Source organism: Folsomia candida, unplaced genomic scaffold (assembly GCF_002217175.1).
Source record: "Folsomia candida strain VU population unplaced genomic scaffold, ASM221717v1 Fcan01_Sc002, whole genome shotgun sequence".
NCBI classification, from domain to species: Eukaryota; Metazoa; Arthropoda; class Collembola; order Entomobryomorpha; family Isotomidae; genus Folsomia; species Folsomia candida.
Genome location: NW_019091194.1, coordinates 5,747,855 through 5,766,067, shown reverse-complemented (window position 1 = coordinate 5,766,067; position 18,213 = coordinate 5,747,855). Strand labels below are relative to the sequence as shown.

Here is an 18,213-nt window from a genome sequence, read left to right as displayed (position 1 = left end):
ACTTGTTGAATCTGAGAAAGTTTACAATCAATATGTACCTTTCACTCTTCTCATCCATGGAAGAAACTCAACTCAGAGGAGAAAGTAGAACAGGACACTTTCCCTGATGTTATCGATCTATTTTCTCCCACTTTCTCCATTTATTCCAGTACAATAATGTTCTAAATAAGTTAAGTAAAATTTAGTACGTCCTACTATTAGCTAAATATATATTGAAATACAGTGTAGTTGTAGTATGGATCCAACAGTTTCTCGATAATAGTTTGGGAAAACTTAATCATTTGCCAGCAAAATGCTTCCTGCAGCTGCAATTCTGGGTCGTGGGCGAAATAGGATTCGACTCACGACCAACAATACTGAGGAACTACCTTGCAAAATCCACATTCAAAGTTTGTCTTCGGACGAAATATTTGGCAAAGTTCAGATAACTTCAGAAACTCCACTGCAACATTATGGTAACACTTTGTTTTTCAGCGTTTGAGGGCAAATTACGAATTTTCCAAGGCTAATTTAATTATATGATAAATATGTATTTGCTTGAATTATTCAGGCTTCGCTGTCGAACTTCAAGGCACCATTACATTTCCCGATCAGAAACCCTTGAAACTACTTGCTGCAGATGTAAACTCTCCGTACCTTTTCAAATCTGCGGTTTACGACCACATTTCTGGAGAACTTGAAGGTTAAGAAATATACATACTTATTTATAATATGCGTATATGTTGTTTCAATTTATGCAAATTCAGTTTCCATAAATTCTCAAGAATTACTCCTTATTTAGCCATGAAAAAAGCTTCCCCCTCCGCGGATCAGAAACGAAGTACAAAAACCGGAACAGTATTTCCATTTAATCTTCGCCTCCCAAATACTACATCTCTGCCAAAAACATTTACGTCAGACTTTGTAAAAATCGAGTACAAAGTTGTGGTGTATCAAAGAAATGAGTTTCGTTACGTCCTCCTGGAAGAGAAAGCTTTAAATTTTCCAGGTTATCTTTTCCTCACGCGGGAAGACGCTGAATTGCATGAATCTGAATACGAGTCCAGCAACAATGGGATCACAGCACGGTTGCAGAGTCGTAAATCCATCCTGCCCAGTGATTCACTACAATACACTCTAATTATTAAGAAAACAGAGAAGGTATTGGTTACCAAAGTGGCTGTAAAGTTAGTCAGACACATTACATATCGGCCTCACACTGGAGACAGTGAAGATAAGAGACAGTCCGACGTCATGGATAGCTTTTCAAAGCAGAAACACTGGAAGGGAGAGATGGTCTCGATCAAGGAAAAATTTAAGGGGAAGGGTTGCATTCCGTCGTACGTCGGAACACAGTTTAGGATTGAGTATGTCATCGAGGTAAAAAGAAACAATAATTTGCAGTAGCATTTATTTGCTTATTTTCGTAAAAAGTAATTATTTCTTCACATGTACTTTTAAACAGTGTGAAGTGACAACTACAGATCCATCCACTCCCATAATTAATATGTCCCTGGGTGTTGTTGTTGGGACAAGAAAACCTGTCAGTAATCGGGATGACCAAGATGACGAAGATGGTATGCGCGTTCCTCGTTTCAGATCAAGATCACTGTCTGGAGCGTCATCATTTTTGTCACTGCTGCCCCCAGCGTATTCAAATCTATCGTCCAGAGTGGGGTCACTGCTTTCTTTTCAATGTATGAAGTCCATTTCAAAAACGAACCTCTATTGAATCACATAATTTAACTTTGCTGAACTTCATTTACAGTGCCACCACATTATGACGACGTGAAAGGAGACGATAATCCAACCGAGTGAGTGATGTGATGACTCAACTCAACTCAATAAGTTTCACATATTTATTTATTTCTTCCTTTTACTAAATCTCAATGTTCAATGTGTTTCAACCTCGTCATAATTGTAAGCAGAGAAATGTTAATAATTATATAAAATTATTATATAAAATTATTACTAAATATTCAAAATTGATATTTCACTCCGTATTAAATAGAGCTTCGTGAAACTATGAATCTTACCTGTTGAATTAAAAATGACAAGTGTTACATTTACACCACGACGTTACTTAAGTAGGATCTTCCCTTAAATATAAAATGAATTGACCTTATAAATAATATTTATTGTTTTGTAATTTGCCATTTATGACCTTGTAAATATTCACTGTTAAAAATATATGTACATATGTAATTCCTTGTTCCTTCATCCGACTGTTGTGGGTAAATTATATTTACTACATACCATATGCACATCGATAATATTTGTCGTCAAATATCGATTTGTATGTACAACAATGTTGATACTCTGTACTCTGATTATATTATAATTGTGAAATCATTTTATTTTAATGTCTAGTGTAATTCTTCTCTGTACAATAAATTGCAGCTTTAAAATCAATCCATGACTTTAACATTTCCAACGTACAGATACAATCAAATAATCCATAATGAATGAGTTTTACCATCGGCATTGTATATTGAACACATATTTTCTGAGGCAAAAATTAAGCTGCACTTGAAAACAGACGTCGTTGCCATTTTATATGGAGAAGGTTGACGTCGATATTTTGATGATAATATTGACAATAATAAAAATGGTTATTCCCATAAAATTACGCACAATAACATTTAGATGAACAAGAATGCTTTGTAAGACATTGAAGTCTCTTTTCGACAATAATTTTCTACCACTGGCTTCGTTACCAAGAACTGATGACGTCATAGACGTAAGACATATGCACCTGTAAACCAGTTTCATCTACGAAATAGCCAATATGTAGTGTGCATGGTCATGTACACATGTATGTACATACATATAAGATCTAATAGATTGGGTAAATTTCTTGGCAACTTTAAATTTTTGTCAAAATTTAGTGCACCCCACAGAACGTATGTACATTAAATACATAACAGATATAATGCAAGTTAATAGAGTTAATTCGTAAATACTAGAACATTTTACCAAAATTCAAACCCAAAGTTAAATAACTATGCAAATTTTTTTAAGTTTGACGGATTGTATTTTTAATGCAGTAGCAAGTAGAACATGTTTCTTTGTAACTTAATTGACCTCCCAAATTTTCGCTGTTGTTTTGTTTGTAACTACTTCGTAAATGTCGTAGTTAAAAGGCTTACTCTGTAACAAGCAAATAAATTCATATGCATCTGCACATTGTTATAAACAAGCTTTACTTGGGCACGCCATTACGCACTAGATCTCTCACTACTTGGAAATACCTGCAAACCTGCTTCGCCTCGCACAACAAAGGTAAACTTAATCTCACCTTATTTTATATTGCTTGTTTAGTTAGCTGAGCATCTCTCTCGCGAGTAAATAAATCCATAATCGCATGAAATTCCCAACTTAACTTAGCCTATAATGTGTCGTTCGGAAAAGAAAGAAATTTTACACAATGGTTATTTCTACGATGTTACCAATTTTTCCCATCCTGGTGGAAATATCATAAGTTTCTTTGTTAACAATGGGGAAGATTCAACCAACACTTTCAGACAATTCCATCACAGATCTATAGCAAAATCATCCCTGATGCTGCAATCCCTGCCTAGAAGAAAGGCTGAACCTGGAGGTAAGGAAAGCCAGGAATACTTATTTCAAAAGTGTATAACCTGTTTTATCTTTTAATATTTATTTATGCTTCAGAATATGCAACAACAATTCCTCCCGAGCAGTTGGAAAGGCACCGGCAACTCACTGCTGGTTTTCAAAAATTGTTCAAGGAACTGGAACGAGACGGATTTTTTGAGCCGTCTCCAACCTACATTTGTATCAGGATAGTCAGTCTCTTACTCTTTATCGGTGTCGGATTCCAACTCGCTTTCCTGGATGCGACCGTTCTCCGTCTTCTGGGTCTCGTAATGCTCGCCGTGGGAGGAGCTCAAAGCGGTTGGGTTATGCACGAGGCAGGTCACTACTCATTGACAGGGAGGCCCAAGTTGGATCGAATTCTCCAATCTCTCATATTTGGCCTCAGTACAGGCTTCTCGGCTGCATGGTGGTAAGTGGGAAATAGAGAGAAATTTGATTTTTTGACCTATCTGACCTATTCTTGAACGTTATCATCGTTAGGCGTACTTATCATAATCGACACCACGCGGCAGCGCAGCGGGTCGGAAAGGACGAAGATGTCAATTATCTTCCGCTGATTGCTTTTAACAAGGAAACTGTTCCAACAGAGGAGGAAGGAAAGTCTTTCTGGGTACGAAATCAGGCCCTGTTGTACTTTCCAATTGACGGCTTTCTAATTATATTTTACTGGAAAATGTAAGTGTTAAGTCGTTGAAATATACATATTACTTCTGTCCTTTCACGTTTATCTAATCGCATGTTGTTCCTTTCCCAGGGTTAAGTGTCCCCGATACGCCTGGCACAAAGGAGCGTATCTCGACCTATTCTGCATGGGTGTACATTACGCGACCGTGGCTTACTCGTTAGGCCTTCTTCCGTACCTTTTCGTCATTTGGATGACTGCAATTTACACATTGGGCCACTTGTCGTTGAATCATACTCACACTCCCGTTACGGAAGTGGAAACACACTGGGTGGAACATGCTCTGACACACACGGTCGACATTGCCCCCAGTTGGTGGGTTGACCTCATCATGGGATATTTAAATTATCATGTCCTTCATCACTTATTTCCCACGGTAATTAATGATGGTATAATGATTTCATGCAAATGATTAGCTCCTCCTCACATTGTTTTGGGTGTTATGTATATTCCAACAAGTTTGGATTATGAATCTGATTATGAATCTGAATTCAGATGCCACTTTTCCGAGGAAGGAAGGTTATGGACAGGATTAAACAATTCGCACAAGAATATGGATTACCTTATCAATGCCACTCGTATTGGAAATCCATTCAACTCACAATTACCAATGTGAGAGATGTGGCAAGAGAATTACAACAGGGGATTTAAAAGTAGCCAATTTAGTATTAAGTGGAACCACGATACATATTTAGATATTTGTTTGCTAATTTATATTTCTTACATTGTTAGTATGAACAATTTTATTCGGTATGTATTTATGTACAGGATTACGAGTGACTTATTGACCGGACCTCTGAGATAAGAAATACAATTGGTCCATGTTATGCATATGCTTACGTAAATAAATATATGTACTACGAATACGAAAACTAAATTACTATACACAAGAAACAGTGTTGATTTAATTTAGCATTCATAAATATCAGTACATATAAGCTCTGAAAGGTGAGCTGAATGATAGAACTTAGACATTGATGTCTTTCAACAAGTATTCAAGTTTATTATATCGGTTACTTGACTTTATATATTAAGATTTAAAGTCGTCTAGTTTTCTCAATAAAAAATCCTCCATTTCATCAAGTTTGTGTTCCATTCTGCTCATAATTCTGTTGGTCTCCGTTTGATTTTCAATATCAGATTTTATATTGACTGAAGAATTTTTTGTCCGTTTTCTCTCAAATTTGCATCCACTTTTTCGATTTTTGACAGGAATATCGGTATGCTTTTGAATTAAGTGTTTGGTTCCTATGCTCAACAACTTGTACACTGGATCATTATATTTCGTATTGAATACGAACTTGTTTCCATATGCGGAATGTAATGAAATTTTGTTGGCCATCCAGTTCCCCATTTCCGAAGGACACAAGTCAGCAAGCAGGAGGAATATCCTTTCAATTTCTGCGGCATGCACAATGCAACGAATCAAAGTTTCCATCTCCGCATATTGCAAGCATCCCTATTAAAGATTTTCATTAACCATTTGTTATGACAACTTCGTCTAGATTGAGGTCTTGCCTGAATGTCTGATACTGCAATTCCCACAAGAAGGTTCGACAATACCAGTGTGACAGCAATGAGAGCAGCGACGTACCAAATGTGCCCCCACACCATAAAGTCAATATTATTGCCCACTTGCTTGTCAAAGAGTGAGCTGTACTCCACTTCCCCCACCATCATGGTTAACATCTTTATAAGTGCAAGTGGAATGCTTGATACAACGTGGTCCTGTATTTTACGTGTACATAAGTATGCGTATATGTATTAACAAATCTGGATTTTAAAAATTGACCTTACTGTTGAAAATAGAATGCAATACGTTAAGGCAAAACCACCCAAGACGAACGAGTACATAAGCAAAGACCATAGAAAGTTCTTTAAAATCTGCAACAATACGTTCAAATTTTAATGATCAAAAAATGCTTTTCAGTGAGTAGGGAATTTAATTTGTAGTAATGTATTACTTTGAGGAACATTATGTAGTATATTGTCCACCAATTTATCGATCCCATCAAAACAAATATTCGCAACCATGTCCCGGTTAATGCCACCTACAATATATTCTATTAAAAATTGACTGCTTGCAACAAGGCTTTGCCCTCATTTCGATTTTATCATTGATATACCGATCCCGCTTTGCAAATCCACGTTGCTGGAAACTCTTCATGTACCGCCGTACTGAAACTGATAAGAATAGAGAACAATCCACTGGCAAGACTCATAATGTGGGTGTGGTTGCTCATCTCGGACATCCACACGCGGAACCCACTTGAACAGATTCGCATTTCAATCACCATCATAACCATTCCGCATATGGCATAGTACACCGCAAATCCACGGCTGAGAAACTGGATTTCACAATATAGGTCAGATGTCGCATTATGCACATTTTGGAAGGTGCTTGTGGTGTGCGATATGTTAATTTTGGCGATGTCAACAATGTTTCGGGTCAAATCGGTCGGATTAAATTTAAACAAATTAGGGCAGTCGTAGAACATGATGGACACAATGAAACCCGTGTACGACAGAAGCATCCCAATCTGAAAGACATTGTTGGCGTTCAATTCAAGTCCTTAAATATGCATACATATCAACGTGAAAAAGAGCTATCGCAAATCGCTATGTACTGCACCTGGATAAGAATTGACATTAATTTGATCCAATGCAGCTTTTTCCATTTCAAGTCCATAAAAATATGTACGAGAGGGTGTCTGTAGAGATCTGGATGCATCCTTCTTGCCTTTGTTTTTTGGTGAGTATTGACCAAACTGAGGAGCAGAGACATTTCGTTTTTCATACTGCCAACATTTTCTTTCTGTGTTTCAGACAAACTAATTTCCTGTGCAAGCGGAGTTATTTTTGTTAAGTTATCTGAGACTAATACGCCCTCGTTTGATCCATTGGGAAACAACATGCTAAAAATATATTGTTTTAATGAGATTTATAAATTTTAAGACTTAACATGGGAACATCTTCTTACGACATATCACAGCTTATCTGAACCCCATTGTCATAATCCTCTGAAGGGTAAGATGTTGTTACAAATGACGAATTCAGGGTCGTTGATAAGATGTCTGGAATATTTTTTTCCACAAAAAACAAAAGTGGCATTCCATAAAAATTCCACCTGTCAAAAGTATCCAAGAATAAAAGAGTTGTTTGGGTTGTCAATAGCTGAGCACTACTTTCGTTACGGCAGATTAAATAAAGTCATACCCATTATTAAGTAATGCTCCATTCTCAATTAAAACTTGTGCAACATCCAGCAGTTTATATTTAACAGCCAAATATAATGGTGTGTGTCCTCTACTCTCTTTTTCTTCAAAGTCTGCCCCATGATTTGCTAAAACTTGTAAACAATTTACGCCCTTCCGAATGCATGAGTTACATGCGCATTCTGTACAAAAACATTATTATTTAGGATTAGTTTAATTATATTGTTCAATTTCACGTACATAAAATACTGAAAAATTTACCATGAACTCGTTTAACTATCAACGTCGCAAGTGTGTTCCCCATTTCATCAATAAGATTGTTGATATTTTCTATGTTGTGCAAAGTCAAATCAAGCAATCGTGAATCCAGATTGTACGCAGATTGGTGACAATCAACACCGGGTGAAAAATTTACACGCGACTTTGTCATATTCTTGAGTTTATTTGAGGCATGTAAGAGTTTCTTTTAATGGTTGCAGGAAAGTTACGGTTTAGTTACGTATTTCAATTCTGCCAATACAGGTGCAGAGTGAATATGACACGTAATGACAGTTCGGGAACAAAATTTACTCGGTTCAGCGAGGATCAATAGCGCATAATAATTAATGAACAACATGGTCTTATCTTCTAGAAATGAAATTGCGAGCTTAATTGTAGGTATTAATAATCAATAAGAGTCAGGAAATCAAATATGCTTTATTTTATATAAATTTTACTTTTAGACCAATGTTGAATCAATATTCTGTAATTTTAGACGTACACATAGCCAGGTTTGGTTCCCATAAAATTTCGGGAAAATTATCATACAAATCGTCCAAGTTTTATAATCAACGAGTTACATGGTTTTTTGGAGGCTAATCCTAAGCTTATGCGACAAAATTGCATTCTTTATTTACAAGCAATTCATGAACTTGCTCAACTATTGTCAAGGTTGCAAGGTTTCAATGTAATTCTATCCACCAATGAAACTGATAATTACAGGTATCCGTCTTTCAGTTGGAATTCCATTCTTATCAGATTCCTCACTATTTAAGAAAGTCTGGATTTTCATTTCCCAAGAAATAAAAGTCTGCATGAGCTGGAGAATTGAGTAGCTCTGTTGCATAACATTAATGATGTTGTGAAAAATCTTTAGTAATAAAGTTTTTCGCATGCAAAGTTCAGGATGTTTGTTGTTTCGTTTCGTTTTATTGCTAATTATGCATTTTATTTGCATATTATGAAATACTTTCACAAGATATGTATGTACATACCTATATATGTATATAAAAGTACTCCAGAAACTCCCATATAAATGCATACATATAAACATACTGATACATATGGTGCAACATCGTATGCACAATTAACGAGCAAGTAATTGGATGGTAAAAGATTCAAAATTCTAGAATTTTCCATTCCAGTTTGCAATTTTGACCTCACATAACCTGCTCATTTGTGCATGTTATTTTAATCGAGTATTAATATGCTTTAACCCTGGGCAACAAATATCATGAGTGATCTCATTAAGATCAAATAATGACCATCCTATGAAATTTCTGCAACATTATTGTTCATAACTGAAGGAAATAAATTATCCCTAAGCAAAAAATTTGAAAACATCCCACTTATCAATATATCAAATTGTATTATTATTCCAGGATATTTCCAATGATAATTGGCCTTGGCGTGAGAACAAACTCATATTCAAAATTTGGCGTGGGAATGAACTTATATTGATAGCTTTGAATTGAACAGTGAATGATTTTATTATGCAAAATTGTGCAAAAAATTTACTGCACGTGACAAAAAGTTTGTTACTTTTTAATTATGTATTGAAAAAATTATGTTCGAAGTGGTAAATAAGCCAACCAAGTGCGCATATCTGTACAAGAAATGTCTCTTTTGGCCAGAGGCACACGTTACCATGTCAGCCAAAGTTTCTGATTCTGTAAAATCAGAAACTCAAGTTTCGAGTAAAGTTTAAAATGCTCGTCTCTATGATTCATTTACTGATTACAAATATAATTTTTTACATAACTTAAATATGCAGTACATATTTTAAGTACTAAATATATACTTTCATTTTCCATTAGTCTAAGAATTTCCCCATTCAATTTACTTAATTAAAAATTATATGGGGCTATTAAATAGTCTGGAAAGCAATATATGTATTTATACCCATACGAATGCAGTTTAATCCACGGCGTAACAAAGGTAGCCACTTTTAATCGGAACATATAAACACATCTCTTTGATCGTGGGAATTATGTATACTATTCGACCACATGCATGGATAATATTTCGCTTAAAGCTTTTGTGCGTGTTGGTGAACTATTTGTAAGTATTAGATGCATTTGAATGAACTCAACTTGTAAAGAATTTTAAGAACTATATTTGTTCATGGACAAAATATGTCAGTTCATCTCTGAATTGTCTTACGATGGGTCAAAAATTGATAATCTGCTTGAGTTGTCTTCAATTCTTGCTCATATTTTGCATACCTGTGGTAATTCCATCTAGGATTTTGTTTCTCCTCCCGCTGTCCGCGAGCTCGGAGTGCGCATCCATCCACAACCTTGCGGAAGAATTACTCTACAAAGGACACACAATTACGTGGGTGGCTTCCGTAGCGACAGAAACTCAGCATGAAAATTATACAGAAATTATACCAATTCCACCACCAGAATTTCATGATTACTTGGGTAAATTAGTGTGTATGTACATATTAGTACCCCATAAAAGTATGCATTTATATTGATCCGGAAATTGCCCAAATTTTTACAGGAAGTGAAAACGACAGTATTCTCACTCATCGTCTCAGATTTAAGCAACTTATCCCAATTTTACTCGGTTGGAAACTTGACGCCACTAGTGCCCGATGTCACGCAGTGTATAATCATCAGCGCTTCCGTGATCTAGTGTTGAAACCAGCACACAAATTTGATCTAATTGTCATTAACGGAAATTTGCACCATTGTCTCCTCGGTTTAGTGGTGGACACTCCGTACATTGTCTTTCACAGCATACCTTTCACAGGGAACGAGTTTCGTTTCTGGGGAATCAGAATGCCGCCATCATTCGTCCCATTGTCCATCTTAGAACTTGGAAATCGCATGACATTTCCCCAACGTCTCCTCAATCATTTGACCGTCTGGGGGATGTCTTTGACATATGATGTAATTATTGGTAGTAGAGCTGAAGCCGTATATCGCTCCCACCTTGGAGAACATCTCCCTCCAATATCCGACATTGAGGGAAATGTGTCCCTCATTTTCTCCAATAGGTAGTGTTTTTAAAACGTTTATTTCTTCGAAGCTTGTAAAATTGTAAATTATTTCTACATTTACCAAATTATACATGTAAAATAGGATAATGTGGAAAGTCTATAATTAAAGGTTCCTCATTTTCCTCATTTTCTCTAACAGCCACCCAGTCCTCTCCTTTCCTAGACCGCTTACTCCTGACATGATTGAGGTTGGGTGTCTCCAATGCAGGAAAGCTTATCCGCTCCCACCTGGAGAATTGAAAAAATGGGTGGATGAGTCCGATTTTGGGATAGTTTACTTCAGCATGGGCACCATGTACCGCCTACAAACATTTCCACCCCAACATCTCTCTGCCATACTCAACGTGTTGGGGGGTTTGAAAGAAAGAGTCGTTTTTGTCGGGGATGTAGAAGAGATCACGACTCGTGCGAATATGTCCATTCCAACAAATATTCTGGTACAATCATTCGTACCACAGCAGGATCTTCTTGGCCATTCCAAGATGAAATTGTTCATTTCGCACGTGGGGACTCAGTCGCACTTGGGTATGTAACAAAAATACCCGACTTACTTTATATTAACTCAAAGTAAAATATTACTTTAGAAGCAGGATATCATGGCGTCCCGCTCGTTGTGATGCCAATTTATGGAGATCAAGCATTAGCAGCGGTACATGTGCAGCAAGTTGGAACTGGAATTCTGATTGAAATATTGGAACTGACAGAGGCAACTTTTGGTGACGCTGTTAATAAAGTGTTGCACGATCAAAAGTTAGTAAATACATTATTATTGTGCTGTAACTTTTTATTTAATTGGTTGTAAATATATGAATCCAGATACCGCCAAAAGGCCGAATACATTTCCAAAATGGTTCGGGACCAGCCTCAGACATCTCTGGAGAGAGCCACATTTTGGACCGAGTACGTTTTGAGGCACGGCGGAGCGCAGGAACTGAGGTCATCCGCAAGAGACCTAAATGGCTTCCAGTACTACGGCCTAGACGTTGTTATATTTCTTGTTAGCTTTATTTTGTCAGTCACCCTAATAGCATTAAAGGTTAGCAGGATTAAGTCACTAGGACACGGTAACAGTGGCAAAGCACTGCTAACAATCTGTCTTATTTATATGTCAATAGTTTGGTTAACTTAATTTTGTACTAATAATTGTACATATTAAATTTAAAATTGATCTAAAATGACAATTATTTCCATAAGTGTCATACATACGCAGGTTGGGTTCCTTTTTCTCCAGAATTTTAGCATAATTGAGTTATGTCTGCTGAAAAAAGAAATAAATAACCCTAAAAATATACGTACATATTATTATATTTCACTACTAGAGATTTTAGACTTTACACTTTTGGTAGGATGTTTTTGGGGTTCGATGGGGTTTTCACGAAGAAATTAGAAAAAACACGCATTCCTGAATGGTTCACAAAACTTATTTTACTTCCTGAATTTAATTTTTATTATTTTAATAGTGAGGAATATTTACGACTCTCATATTGATAATTTACATTCAAGTAAATAAATTCTGGCAATCAATTGAGATAACCTGGATATTATGTATAATGAATCTGTATGTATAAAATAATGTCCCGTCAATAATTTATGTGATAATGTTATATTAAGAGCTATCTAGTTAAACTTGTGACTGAATATGTGATCCTTTTACTAACTTAAGTAAGGTTAATTCCTGAACACAAAGACTCAACAACTCGGCTGCATCTTCATCGCTCGGAATATACGCAGTGTCAGCACCCACAGTGATAGACAATTTATTAAAGCTTGTTAATACTCCAAATACAATTCCTGTATTAAAAAACGTATCAATTATGAATTTAATAAAACTGAGAGTTTCATTTATTATCTAAATATGTACATACCACCAGTTCCAGCTACCGTGGTAGTAAAATTGACATCCCGTGTTTTATGTCCACAAATCAAAGGATGTTCCGGACCTGGAACATTGCTCACAATTACGTACTGATTCTGAATGGATTTAGAGGTTATTGAGGTCATAAAAGATGGAGGAATGCAACCCCCCAAAACGGTAAGCATATGTGTTGCACTTGGTATCGAAGATAATTTCATGGAGACAAGGTCTTGGTTAATTTTTAGCACTCTTTTCAATGGATCCGACTCCATCATCTGAATTGTAATTGTTACGAAAGATCTGGAAGTGTACAAATTATGAATAATTACATCATTTTCAATGGAAAATGGATTTTTACGGATTTTACGTACAAAGTATTCCTTAATTTGTCTGAATGTTTTCCAGGGATTGGAATTCTGAAGGCTACCCCTTTTTCTAACTTTCGTGAAGCGAAATACTTTTTCAGTCCACCTGCCATCATGGACACAATAACGGACGTGAACAAGATTTCCAACTTATTTTTGACTTCCTTCACTTCGTTTAAGGGGATCGAAATGGCTGCTCTGGAACTGGCACCACACAGACTTTTATTTTTATCAAGGAATGGATGTAGTTGTAGAGTAGGGGAAGTTAGTAAATTATATGTGAAATCCCAAGGCGATTTAAAAATTGATATCCATTTGTTTGGTCGATAATTACCAACTGTTCGAAAATCAGGTTTGCTTTCTAAGCTCATTATAGAAGTAGAAGTGTCAAGACGCGAAAGAAGCTTCAGTCCAGAATATCCGTCCACAATTCCATGATGAAAACGTGCCAATAGCAAAAAACATCCCTAGTGAATTAAAAATTTTCGCAATTATGTACATATACGCAAAAATGTATTAATGGTTTAATAATCCTGGTATATTAACAAGTTAAATTAATTAAAACTAGTCAACCTCAGGGCAGTCCCTCGACCAGGATAATTGCTCGCCAGGAATGACAACGATTTCCCATAAAGCTTTATTTCTACTCCACCATTTCTCAAGATGAAACTTCACCAGGGAATTAACATCTGGAAGTGGAGATGTTCGATCTGATCCATTGGATCCAGAATACATGTAGACGTGATCGTCCAGTTTGAAATTTGATATCTGTTTCCAAAAATGGAAACCGAAAAACGAGGAAAGATTTTGGCGTAATTCAGGATGTTTCAGTTCGCCTCTAAAAATATACATCTGGATTATATTGACTTTGCTTATTATTTTGCATATACTTTACATATATTATGCTTTATTATATGTACTTATCATTCCTGGCATCCAGAAAAAGTTTTTGAACTAAATCTCGTATGTGGAAAATGTCTGGCTTTCCTTCCAATTCGAAGGCAACTACAATCACGTTTTTTGGACAATCATAAAGACTACCTATCGACATTATGTGTCCTGTCGCAGTTAGCATCTTATCAAATGTGTCCCGTTTCATATGCTTTGCATATTTTGCCACACACCACCGGAACAGCAAACATGGAGTCAATACAAGGAACAGAAGTGGAACGCAGATAACTAGTAAAATTGAAACTGCTGTGACCAGCAGATAAACACAAAAAGTTTTCGCGGACGTCAGGATTCTTTGGTTATCCATTCCGATTTATATTTAGCATTTAATTTGCACTACGTAAAACTTGAAACAATTATATGCGTACACAACGTCTACTTACATTTTATGTCCTCAGCCATACACGCTAAGTGCACTCACGCAGGTAGTTAAGTTAAGTTAAAATGGTTGGGTTAACTGGAACTTAACTTGATTGACTGAAATTGCAGAAAATAAAAAAAAATCCGGAAGAATACAATAGTTTTGTATTTTATAAATTGCTATTACCACGTTATTATTGGCTGACTGATCACACTCATTGGTGGATCATACTCATTTCAAGCATAAAATGTTTGTCTTATACAAGTTATTGGGAACTCCTCCGAGAAATTTCTCATCATTAATGAACACAGCCTAAAGAATGATGTATGAATGTACCAAATCCAGAAAAACTAATGCATATTATATGGAAGCGATATTTTTTATTTATCTTTAATCATATATGTGCATTAAACCTGCACTGAATATATTTTTCATGAATCCACAAGGTGTGCTTCCTTAACAACTTTGCCACAAACATTTTTAGCCCGAGTCAGGGCTTATAGAACCGTCATGTCCGTCCGTCTGTCTGTCCGGCACGATAGAGCCAAAACGGCTGAACCGATTGACTTGAAATTTGTACCATATGCATATTGGACAAAGTTAGGAAACGAGTTCGAAGATGGGCGAAATCGGTCCAGTGGTTGACCGGTGGGGGTCATCGGAGTGGGTGGGGTAGTATGCATCAAAATTTCAAAATTGTCGTAGAAAGTTCAAATTTGGTACAGTGGTTGCTAATGGCACCTAATGCAAAACTATGACTTCAGATTGGAAAAATTTTTATCTGGAGTGACTCTATGGGGTGACCCATACCGATTTTTCAAAATCATCATATCGAGCTGAAATTTGGTAGAGATGTTGCTTATGGGTCCTAATGGAAGAATATGAAAAGAAATTGATAAAATTTTTATCTGGAGTGACTCTATGGGGTAAACCCATACCGATTTTTAGAAAGTGGTTTAAAAAGATGAAATTCAATACGGTGATACTTAATGGCTTCTCATGAAATAATATGAAGTTAAAAGTTTGCAAAGTGCAACCAAAATGGCACTGGGGGACCCATACCGTTTTTAAAAGTTGTTATTTTCATCTGAAATTTGGTATGGAGGCTAAAAACCACTTCTGGATTATATACAGCTTTATGTCGGTCAATTCGGACAAAAATTTAGAAGCGGACTCTGACTTATTGAGTCAGGGACTATGTCCCTGACTCGGGCTATATGGAGTCTGCACTGTAGGTTTTAAATGTAATGAAAGTTTTTTGCAAGACTAGATACAATAACAAGCTGAGATTATATACACAAGTACTAAATTGTATTATGCGCAGGTTCACGTGTTCAATAAACGTTTCTTGCTCAAGTTAAATCTATTTTTATATATCGGCCTGTAGAGTTATCTTCTATCAATTTTGAATTCACATTGTATGCACTCGTCCCAAATTCAGCCAAGATTTCATGAGCCATCTTTTCTTCCAAGATACCCGAGTCACCGGTTATAGCCAGCCTTGCACTATCTTCACTGGTGATCATGACAATAGGCACAACTGTTAACAATTAAATTAGTCAGTGAAATACAAATACATAAAGAAATAAACATCTCTATAGAATATATATGCGGCTGATTATTTGTTACCCTTGCTGCCTGCTGTATTTAACGGGGACCCATAAATTTGTACCAGAGGGTGTCCAAACATGGATACGGGGGAGCTATTGAACATAAAATTTGTAAATGATAGGACCGTTCTTCCCTTTGATCCCGTATTGATTACAGATCTCAAAAATATTGAAATCTGTGCACCCCACAGTGACCCAAGAATTGTCATTAGAAAGGGCATCGTAGAATTTTTCAAGTTGCTGAGGTTGGCTTCAATTAGCTTAATCCTGGTGCTCGGATCAATTTCCTGGATTGGAAGTTCAATCCATCCCATTGTCCTATATAAATAATTTACAGATTTGAAATACTTTTAGGAAGCAGTCGTTCAGTCCGATAACCGCTATTTATGCAAATAAGCATGTACATATACATACATACGTACCCCGCATTTCTTAATTTTCTAGGGTGATTAGGAACAGGCATAGGAAAATGGAGAATTATGTTTCCTGAAACTTTGCCATCTCTTTTCAAAATCAACCGTCTTATCGAACTGGTCAAACTACTAAATACTAACGTGGTAAAAGAAACACCGCGAGCTTTCGCTGATTTTTTCATTTCTGAAACACTTAGCGAGGATACATTTTGTGCAAATGTAGAAGTTCCGGTCAACGAAGGAGTGCAAGTAGGATTAAATATATCTGGAGTATGCCAAGTTCTAAGATAAGCTTCCAAATACAAGGCAACATCATACGGGATCTTAACCAGGGTTTTAGCCCAATTTTGTAATCTCTTAGTTTTTGTAGCACACGTTTTTGGCTGCAGTATCTGGTCGATAAGTTTGGGGTTGCTGATCTTATCCAGTAACTTAAGCATGGAATAAGCATCACTGAGTGCGTGATGGTAACGTACTATCATGTCAAAATCACTTTTTCCCGGAAGGATGATCACTTCCCACACTGGTTTACACCCAAATTCCCAGGGTTTATTGACCAGTGTGCGTAGGAACTCCGTACCAGTGGAAGAGTTGAGGTCATCGTTGCCATCATGGTTTCTGAAGGAGTTGGTGTGGATTGGCAAGTTGAAATTTTGCACATCTTTCCAAAAAAGAAACCCACACCAAGGAACAATTGTCTGTTTGAGCTCAGGGTAAAGTAACGTTCCGTTTGAGTCCTTAGCTTCTAGAATTTTAGTTGTGAACTCAGCTATTATGTATTCCAAATCTGGGATACCTTGAAGTTTGCAGGATATCACGATGGTGGACCAGTTTTCGTTGATGCCGTGCGAACTGGATAATGTGGTGAGCATCTTGCCTAATCCGAATGGCCTTACTAACTTTGCTAAACGGGTGACAATCCATCGCAAAATTAGTGCAGGTAGGAGGAGAATAATAACGAGTGGAAGTATAATACTTAGCAATAAGTAGAGAATTATTAACACAGAAAATCGAAAAACATGACGCCTTAATATACCTGGACCCATTGTTTGAAATGTTTATTTAAATTTAAAATAATAATAATGAAAAACACTAAATAGTAATTTACTAATGGACAATTTACTTTGTCTCAAAATTATTACTTGTTTTTTTATATCGCCTCTGACAAGTAAACAACCACTTGCTCAACTAAATTGCAAATGCATATTAAAAAGTTCGAGTTTTACAATTGCCTGGAATTTGCTTACTTCTTACCAAATTGCTTTTTCAGATTCATGTAGAATGATGGGAAAATCTTGGGTTGTTGATTCGCAAAGGTTTTACGTGCAGTGCTTAAATAAGTTATTTTGCATGCAAGATAAACATAATTCAGTCTTCACATATTTGTATTACCTGGTATCTCAAGCTACAATGAAATTGTATACCTAGAATCTATCCACCAACTCTGAAGCATATGTACAAATTGTAGCAGTTCGAATATTAAGAAAGATTCCAAAAATCCCGTCATGGGCACTGCCCATTGGGCAGTAGTCAAACACCTTCTCTACCAAAGCCTAATAATGTATTGTAGAGTTCAATAGATTATCATAATGCTATGTTATGCATATGCAAAATATTGCAGTTCACCCAACTGACTGAAATTAAACTAAATTTTAAAATTTCTAAAAAAAACATTTATATTCTTCTTAGCACATCAAAGTCAGGAGTTAAATGTCATATATGATTACCATTTCGAGAGAAAAGTCATAACCATAATCATAATCATAACCACTGCACATTAATAATGTGTGACATTTCTCAAGTGCTTATCCTTAGTTACTGCTTATGATATTACCATAATTGGACAAATGCCATGATTGAGTGAATTCCATGAAAATAAGTACATATATGCCT

At 36.2% G+C, this 18,213-nt stretch overlaps 6 protein-coding genes across 6 annotated transcripts; 3 read left to right on the top strand and 3 right to left on the bottom strand.

Annotated features, from left to right (window-relative positions):
• Positions 1-72: 72 nt before the first annotated feature.
• On the top strand, positions 73-2,391 carry LOC118434663. The gene is made up of 5 exons (XM_035848702.1): positions 73-455; positions 551-682; positions 782-1,359; positions 1,445-1,676; positions 1,748-2,391. Exons 1-5 carry the CDS (start codon positions 293-295, stop codon positions 1,795-1,797), a joined length of 1,155 nt encoding a protein of 384 aa, XP_035704595.1. The 5' UTR covers positions 73-292; the 3' UTR covers positions 1,798-2,391.
• Positions 2,392-3,099: 708 nt separating this feature from the next.
• Positions 3,100-5,159, top strand: LOC110844041 (acyl-lipid (8-3)-desaturase). The gene is made up of 5 exons (XM_022090151.2): positions 3,100-3,580; positions 3,655-4,009; positions 4,081-4,275; positions 4,355-4,658; positions 4,778-5,159. The coding sequence occupies exons 1-5, from the start codon at positions 3,373-3,375 to the stop codon at positions 4,931-4,933; spliced, it is 1,218 nt and encodes a 405-aa protein (XP_021945843.1). The 5' UTR covers positions 3,100-3,372; the 3' UTR covers positions 4,934-5,159.
• A 27-nt stretch (positions 5,160-5,186) lies between these two features.
• Positions 5,187-8,096, bottom strand: LOC110843269 (transient receptor potential channel pyrexia). The gene is made up of 9 exons (XM_022089229.2): positions 7,759-8,096; positions 7,499-7,679; positions 7,263-7,409; positions 6,915-7,197; positions 6,409-6,822; positions 6,247-6,333; positions 6,080-6,166; positions 5,801-6,010; positions 5,187-5,741 (listed from the first exon to the last, which is right to left on the bottom strand). The coding sequence occupies exons 1-9, from the start codon at positions 7,925-7,927 to the stop codon at positions 5,313-5,315; spliced, it is 2,007 nt and encodes a 668-aa protein (XP_021944921.2). The 5' UTR covers positions 7,928-8,096; the 3' UTR covers positions 5,187-5,312.
• Positions 8,097-9,898: 1,802 nt separating this feature from the next.
• LOC110843268 (UDP-glucuronosyltransferase 2B23) lies at positions 9,899-12,619 on the top strand. Its single transcript, XM_022089228.2, has 5 exons — positions 9,899-10,181; positions 10,264-10,762; positions 10,905-11,290; positions 11,350-11,515; positions 11,582-12,619. Exons 1-5 carry the CDS (start codon positions 9,920-9,922, stop codon positions 11,892-11,894), a joined length of 1,626 nt encoding a protein of 541 aa, XP_021944920.1. The 5' UTR covers positions 9,899-9,919; the 3' UTR covers positions 11,895-12,619.
• LOC110843267 lies at positions 12,329-15,163 on the bottom strand. The gene is made up of 5 exons (XM_022089227.2): positions 13,906-15,163; positions 13,559-13,823; positions 12,992-13,452; positions 12,631-12,920; positions 12,329-12,556 (listed from the first exon to the last, which is right to left on the bottom strand). The coding sequence occupies exons 1-5, from the start codon at positions 14,241-14,243 to the stop codon at positions 12,387-12,389; spliced, it is 1,524 nt and encodes a 507-aa protein (XP_021944919.2). The 5' UTR covers positions 14,244-15,163; the 3' UTR covers positions 12,329-12,386.
• Positions 15,164-15,226: 63 nt separating this feature from the next.
• LOC118434502 lies at positions 15,227-17,508 on the bottom strand. The gene is made up of 3 exons (XM_035848211.1): positions 16,330-17,508; positions 15,927-16,225; positions 15,227-15,837 (listed from the first exon to the last, which is right to left on the bottom strand). Exons 1-3 carry the CDS (start codon positions 17,364-17,366, stop codon positions 15,650-15,652), a joined length of 1,524 nt encoding a protein of 507 aa, XP_035704104.1. The 5' UTR covers positions 17,367-17,508; the 3' UTR covers positions 15,227-15,649.
• Positions 17,509-18,213: the final 705 nt, after the last annotated feature.